This window comes from Chenopodium album, chromosome 9 (assembly GCF_948465745.1).
Source record: "Chenopodium album chromosome 9, dcCheAlbu1.1, whole genome shotgun sequence".
NCBI classification, from domain to species: domain Eukaryota; kingdom Viridiplantae; phylum Streptophyta; class Magnoliopsida; order Caryophyllales; family Amaranthaceae; genus Chenopodium; species Chenopodium album.
The window spans coordinates 53,622,689-53,630,583 of record NC_137842.1 but is presented as its reverse complement, the minus strand read 5'-3'; the positions used below and the strand labels follow the sequence as shown (position 1 = coordinate 53,630,583).

General features: G+C 36.3%; 1 protein-coding gene across 1 annotated transcript; it reads left to right on the top strand.

Annotated features, from left to right (window-relative positions):
• Positions 1–208: 208 nt before the first annotated feature.
• Positions 209–6,445, top strand: LOC145558575 (ATP-dependent zinc metalloprotease FTSH 2, chloroplastic). The gene is made up of 5 exons (XM_081619857.1): positions 209–363; positions 2,132–3,335; positions 3,439–3,752; positions 5,044–5,284; positions 5,964–6,445. The coding sequence occupies exons 2-5, from the start codon at positions 2,157–2,159 to the stop codon at positions 6,303–6,305; spliced, it is 2,076 nt and encodes a 691-aa protein (XP_081475983.1). The 5' UTR covers positions 209–363; positions 2,132–2,156; the 3' UTR covers positions 6,306–6,445.
• The last annotated feature ends 1,450 nt before the right edge of the window (positions 6,446–7,895 follow it).

Genomic DNA, 7,895 nt, shown 5'->3' with positions numbered 1-7,895 from the left:
CCACATACACTGAAAGTATGTGTATCACTGTCCATTACGCGTACTCAATGATTTAAATATCCAAATTCTTTTGTCAACAAATCCAAACCTATTCGTTATTTTTACGGATCCAATCGTAAATTTGAAACCATGAATGCATCCAAAAGAATTTGTAGACAAGAGCAAAACAACACTAACAAAAAAATCTCAAAGTTTAGAAGGCAACTAAAGGATCATCACTTACCACTATAAGTATGCCACGTAACCAATTCCGAACCACATCCACTTCCTCTAAAATACTCAACGAACCCCTCTTCTCTTGTATCCTTCTTCACCCTTTTCCCTCCTCAAATCCCCACTTTCTCTCCTCTGAATTCTACCCAGGTACTTTTCCTGCATTTTTTTAGCTTATTTTATTTCTGGGTATGTTTTATTTATGCTTAAAATTTATTATTGTTGTTATAATTGTTCATGAATTCCGCTTAGTTTCATATACTGTCTTGAAATTTACTAACTTTTTACAAAATTATACATACCCACTTGTGGTATTATGTTAATTGAATGGTTTTTCTTTGAATTGAATGAATTTTTTTGAGGGGTTTGGAATTTGTTGCCTATTTGGTTTGCTTCATTAGAAATGAGATATTGGAAGTGTTTTTTAAGGCTCATAATTTCCTGGAATATAGTAAAAGTTGAGTTGACCATGATAATTATAAAGTTTTCATCATTAATACAATCATGGGTGAGGAAAATTTGCTTTCAGTTTGTAGCAGTTTTTGAGTATTGGTTTAATTTGAGCCAAAGTGTGTTACTTTAAGAAGCTTTACAAGTGAATAATTGATTGAAGTGTGATTGATTTATAGTAATGGACTTTAAACCCTCTAAAATAATCTTGAATGTGTATGAGAAATTGGGTTTTCTTATTCATGATAGGGGTGAATTTTCCATCCGCGGTAGTGCCTTGTCCAACTGCTTATGCAAACCAAGTAGTGAATCTTCTATAGTCCTGCCTTTCTGAGAAGTAGGAAGAAATTAGTTCTCTGGTCCTTAGACTTTGTATGCTTCTCATTGCTCTTGATCCACCATATAGATGAAATTCATGTGATATCTTAGCTGCAGATCTCAGTTCTCTAGGGATATCCCACTTTAATTATTTAAGCGTATCTCCTTTCAAAATGTTTGGCATGGTGTTTTAAAGGGATGGAAATGGATTTTGCTAGTGATTTGTGTTCCAAGTTCCATGCAGCTGGATATTTTTCACCGAGAAAAGAAAATTCTGGAATGCAATGCTGGAGAATTGTTAGTGTCCTCTAAAATATTCACCTCCATATGGCCATATAGCCCAAGTTCTATCTTTACCTTTTAGGATGGCATTTTCTTTAGTGCTCTTATTTACTCATTAATCAAGATAGCCTTTTGGGCTTAGGTTTCATGTAGATGTCATGAGAGCATTGCAATTAATAGTAACTCTCTCAGTGGTGCTGCCGGTGCATCAAAGGAATTACATTGAAATTTGCTTCATCCCTGTATGATAACCTCAAACTTTGCGAACATTAACCCTTAGGCTCTAATATATACCTTACCAAAATCTGACATTATGATTTTATAGAATTGTTTATATCAAGGTTCAAATTTGAAAGCTTGCAAAGCTTGAGAGTATTACAGAAGCACCAAGTCATATTGTTAAAATGAAATAAGGCATAGGTTTGTATTCTGATAAAGATAAAGAAGTACCTTCCCATCTCATGTCAGTAAATGAAGGTCAATACCGGCTTTTATGTTAAAACTGCATCAGTAATCTTCAGATTTGACGATTAAGAGTGTTATCAGGTTGCGAATTGTATTGTAGTGTAGAGGTACTGTGTTCACAAACGAAAGAATAGTGTTTTCATTACAGAATACCAAGAACTAAAGATAGTTGGTTCTCCAAATAAATATATAATCTAAGCAAAATATAGGTTTGCAACATCATAGAAAGGGGTAATGGCTGCTTTAAAATGCTTTATTATATGGGGCTTATAGCTGTAAAATACATTATAAGCAAGATGTGGGGCTTTTCCTCTTAAATGTTGTTGAGCAATTGTTATTTTTAATATTCATATTATTTTTCTTTTGAGGAATTTGAGCTGATTTTTGTCCTTCATTTTAATAGGGCAATCACTTGCAGATAGTGTGAAATGGCTGCCTCATCAGCCTGCCTTTTGGGACATGGTTCATCAACCTCAAGCAGTAAAACTATTTTGAAAGAAAGGCTTTTTCATGGGCACCTACTTGCAGGACGTTCAGTATTGCTAAGATCACAAAAAGCTTTCATTGTAAAAGCATCTTCAGACAAGGCACAAAGTAATGGAAGAAGAGGCTTCTTAAAATTATTGCTTGGGAATGCTGGAGTTGCTTCTACTTTAGTCGGTACTGGAAATGCTTATGCTGATGAGCAAGGAGTTTCTTCTTCAAGGATGTCATACTCGAGGTTTTTGGAGTACCTTGACAAAGACAGGGTGAAGAAGGTAGATTTGTTTGAAAATGGAACCATAGCTATTGTTGAGGCCATATCTCCTGAGCTAGGTAACCGTGTGCAACGAGTTCGGGTGCAACTTCCAGGTCTTAGCCAGGAGCTGCTACAGAAGCTTAGGGAGAAAAATATTGACTTTTCGGCACATAATGCACAAGAGGACTCTGGTTCCCTGCTATTTAATCTGATAGGAAATCTTGCTTTCCCACTTATCTTAATTGGGGGTCTTTTCCTTCTCTCTAGACGTTCTTCTGGAGGAATGGGAGGTCCGGGTGGTCCAGGATTCCCTATGGCCTTTGGCCAGTCGAAAGCCAAGTTTCAGATGGAGCCTAATACTGGGGTAACTTTTGATGATGTTGCTGGAGTTGATGAAGCAAAGCAGGATTTTATGGAGGTAGTGGAATTCCTGAAAAAACCTGAAAGGTTTACTGCTGTTGGAGCCCGCATCCCTAAGGGTGTCCTGCTTGTTGGTCCGCCAGGGACAGGAAAGACTCTACTGGCTAAGGCTATTGCTGGAGAAGCTGGTGTTCCTTTTTTCTCCATTTCTGGGTCAGAGTTCGTTGAAATGTTTGTTGGTGTGGGAGCATCTCGAGTGCGCGATCTTTTCAAGAAGGCAAAAGAAAATGCTCCTTGCATTGTGTTTGTTGATGAAATTGATGCAGTAGGAAGGCAAAGAGGTACTGGAATCGGGGGAGGAAATGATGAAAGGGAACAGACATTGAATCAGCTTCTAACTGAGATGGATGGCTTTGAGGGTAACACTGGTATCATTGTTGTTGCTGCAACTAACAGGGCAGACATTCTTGACTCTGCCTTGTTGAGGCCAGGACGCTTTGACAGACAGGTAAATCTATGCTTAAAAAGCAGACCCATCTCTGTGATTTTTTAGTATGTCTTTCAGGTTACTTACAGGTATAGGGTATTAACTAATCTTTGTTCTTATACAGGTATCAGTAGATGTTCCTGATGTACGTGGACGAACAGAGATCTTGAAGGTTCATGCTGGCAATAAGAAATTTGACACTGATGTTTCCCTTGATGTGATAGCTATGCGGACACCTGGTTTCAGCGGAGCTGATCTGGCAAACCTGTTAAATGAGGCAGCTATATTGGCTGGACGCCGTGGGAAGACAGCCATTTCTTCCAAAGAGATAGATGATTCAATTGACAGGATTGTAGCTGGAATGGAAGGAACAGTCATGACAGATGGAAAAAGCAAAAGTCTTGTGGCATATCATGAAGTGGGACATGCCATCTGTGGGTAAGTGGAAAAGACATACTACTCAATTTATGATATGTAGGTATAATTTTTGAATGATTGGAGTACAATTAAATAAACAACTTGATATATTCTTGCTAGTTGTTTTATCAAGCCCAACATGTTTGATGAATTTAGCTAAATGTGATTGAGTTTAAACAATATCAGTGATTGACTTTCCAGCAATCATTACTTTGTTAGTCATACTTTGTTTTCGTTATTTTTCATGTCTGCCTAATTTTCCTTTCAATTAGAATCAATGGGTATCAAGGTCGCTGAATTTGATTTTTTGTTCCTGTTTTAAAATAAGACTTCCTGGCCCTGAGAAAATTTGTTCTGCTGTTATTTAACAATATCATTTCTCCCTTTTACTATGTTCCTATTCAGCTAGGTGTCCAAACTCCAAAGGACCTAAACCCTATTTATAATAATATCTTCCTCCAAAATAAAACCAGAGTACTTGGTCATAATTGTAAAATCTTTTGCCAATTCTGAAGTGTGTTAGGTCCTATGTCGCACAGACTTGAGTTTGTTGGATGTCTTATCCAAGATAGCCAATACGAGGATACGGTCAAAAGAGTGTCTTGACTGATTTTGTAGACACAGTTGACATAAAAAGTGTCTTGAGTAATTTAGGTCCTTTCTGTAGCAAAGACTTTAGAAAGATAATAATGGAAAGAGTACTGCTGCAATTTTGAAAGTTATTTTTTTTGGATGCCCTCTATTGCTAAATTTGGATGTTTACTTAGATATGGAGGTAAACTTTAATATCAAGCATGAAAGATGTAATATTTGCTTGTCATAAAAAACAGATAATATAAAGAATTTAACAATGATGGATTTTGTTGGCCTTCTGCCAGATCATTATGGCTTGTGGAATAAACTGTCTGGCTTTGGTATCTGGTTGTTACTAATCTATGTGATTAAGCTTGGATTTCTTCAGTTAACCATTTCTAGTTGCTATATGTTCTCTCTGGTTTGATTGTGTGAACTTCGACATATTATATGTATTTCATTGTATGAACTGCTTTATCACCACAACATTGCTAATATTTATGTGGATTCCATTTACTTTCTTGTCATTCTTATTGCCGTCAAATTTAGCTCACAAGTATCTGTGAATCACAGTAAAGCAGGTCACTGACTTTTATCATGTTGCTTGTTTGTTTAAGTGTAATATTATTGTCGAAGATGTATGTCCATTTGTCATCAATAAATGTTCAGAAAAAATTGAGCTTATTGGTTTTCACAAAGCTAATATTAATAATTGTGGCAATTTTTCATGTGGCTGCAGAACTTTGACTCCTGGACATGATGCTGTCCAAAAAGTCACCCTTATACCACGTGGTCAAGCACGAGGACTTACCTGGTTCATTCCCTCAGATGACCCAACCCTCATTTCAAAGCAGCAACTCTTTGCGAGAATTGTTGGTGGTCTAGGTGGCCGAGCCGCGGAGGAAATTATATTTGGTGAACCTGAAGTCACCACTGGAGCAGCTGGTGATTTACAACAAATCACTGGTTTGGCTAAGCAGGTAACTTTGCAACTACCTCCTCTTCTGTTGGTGAAAATAGATGGCGGATTGGCGGTAGTGCTATCTGTGTTATTCTTCGTTGCACCAAGTCCCCAGCCCCCCCCCCCCCCCCCCCCCCAATTCCCAACCCCAACCCAAATAAATAAAAACAAGTACAAAGAATCCTGCCAGTTTCAAACAATGGTTAGGTCCAGATTGTCCCCTAATTAGTCAAGATCTTGATACTCTTTCCCCCCCCCCCCCCCCCCCACCCCTCTCTCTCTCTCTCTCTCTCTCTCTCTTTCTCTCTCTCTCTCATTTTTTTTTGTCTTCCCTGTTGTCAGTAGTAGTTTATGGATTGCCCTTCAAAATGTGAAGCAGGTAGCCTGAGAATTACCTCCATTCTAGTCAAAAAAAAAAAAAAAAAAAAAAGTGCTTGATTATATCATTATTTCCTGTGCCCTTGGTCAACAGAAACCAATATGAATATCGCTATTTAGATATGGTTTATTGATCGTCTTTAAGAACTAGTAGCAATTAAGTTAAAGTAGATCGTGATTACTCTTAGTTTGTAGCTCGAAGTCGTGAATAACTTGTAAATGTCTTTGAGGTTGTTGAAGCCAATTCATTGTATTCTCTTGCCAGATCTTTTGATGGTTTTGACTAGGAAACTGATGCATTAATGTGTATAATCTTACAGATGGTGACTACTTTTGGAATGTCTGAGATTGGTCCATGGTCTCTTATGGATTCATCCGCACAAAGTGGAGATGTCATCATGAGAATGATGGCAAGAAATTCCATGTCGGAAAAGCTAGCTGAGGACATTGATGCTGCCGTGAAGAAACTCACAGATGATGCTTATCAGATTGCCTTGACCCACATAAGAAACAACCGAGAAGCCATGGACAAAATTGTTGATGTTCTTCTAGAAAAGGAAACTATGAGTGGGGATGAGTTCCGCGCACTTCTGGCTGAGTTTACCGAGATTCCTCCTGAAAACCGTGTACCTGCAGCAACTGCTTCTGCTGTTACAGTATAAGCTTATATACATATACAACCAGGTGTACTTGTTCCTCTATACCAAGATATAGCATCACCTATAAAGATTTTGACCAAATTGTTCTCTTGTAATTTAGATACTGTATAATTGTAATTAATTAATTAATACTTGGAAACTAATTCCTCTGTGATCTCCATCCTTCCCTCCATTTAGTTCTTGTGTGTGTATACTGGCAAGACTGTCAACTAAAGCCCTATACTGGCCTACACATCAAATACTTTGCCATTGCTACAACACATAAATCGAGAGCTGCAGAGTGATGCAAGCCGTGCATTTAGCGAGGACGTCTAGGACCTAACCCCACCCCCCACCCCCCGGCTCAAACGTCACCCTCTTTTTGACCCAAACAAAGAAAACAACGGTTGTTTTTCTCAAGATTAAACATTTCCCTCTAAAAATCCAAACAAAGAACATAAGCATTGTGGTTAACTGATTATTATATAATTCTCTCTATCAGTTCTTTTATCAAACAATTTCAAATTACTATTTTAGCCCAGCGCACCGGTAATCCTAAACTGCATTAAGGAAGTTATCGTGTGACCTTAATTTGCCATATTATTTGTTTCACAACATCAAGTGGATAAATTGAAGGCTCAAATTTTCACAACATCAAGTGTATAAATTGGAGGCTCAAAGTTTCACATTGATCCAATTGCTTTGAGTCTTAATTGGTTTCCTTTTCCACGTCTATTGAGTTTACCGAAGGACAATGATATACATACATTATATGTATGTGGTCCCAACATACATTACCAATTAAAAATTGACAACTCATTATTAGCTAAAAAAATGAGAGGGAAAAGTTTATTCCTTGACTTTCTCTACCCCTAATCTTAGTAGTTTATTTTCCCTTCCATATTATTAATTTGTTACTTAATAATTTAGATTGCTTTAGTTAATTAGGAATAGAAAGACCAGTTTTCCTGTAGATTCGACCCTACTTCCCTATCTGCATTAGTTAGAGGATTTATGAATTACTTTTGATTGGGTGATACGACTTTAGCTTGTCATAGCTCTTGAATTCTCATAATTTATTTTTTTTTTTTTTATCATAAAAGTGATTTATTGTAATTATATGAGAATAATGTTTGGTATATATACTCTATTTGTGTTGAATTTTCCCTAAAAAAAAATTATAGTGTGTTATTTGATTTTGAAATTGATGGACATAAAAAATTGAAAACACAATTTAATTGTCCTTATTTTATAAATAATTTGATCTATTTCATTGGAGTATAACAATGTAAATTTAGTTCGTAGTAAAAATTATTTTTGATGAATGTTCATTTTCGCTTACATAAATGTTCATTCATATATAAGTAAACGTTCATTCACATGACGATCTTTAGAATTCTAATAATGTCTATTTTCTGGCAATTTCTTCATATATTTTCTATAGGTTTAATTAATTTTGTTGATAGTGAAATTTTTTTTGATGCTCGATTGACTTTTAACATTTGGTCATGTTCGTAGTGAAAGATCTTCATTTATATTTTAATACTTGTTCATTCTCATATTAAACTCTATATGATCATTTTATAATATTAATGTGTTTATATTAGTATGTGC

Coding starts and splice junctions, on each gene's coding strand:
- LOC145558575 (XM_081619857.1), top strand. CDS start 2,157: ATGGCTGCCTCATCAGCCTGCCTTTTGGGACATGGTTCATCAACCTCA. Junction 3,753..5,043: donor GTGGGACATGCCATCTGTGG/GTAAGTGGAAAA, acceptor ATGTGGCTGCAG/AACTTTGACTCCTGGACATG. Junction 5,285..5,963: donor TCACTGGTTTGGCTAAGCAG/GTAACTTTGCAA, acceptor ATAATCTTACAG/ATGGTGACTACTTTTGGAAT.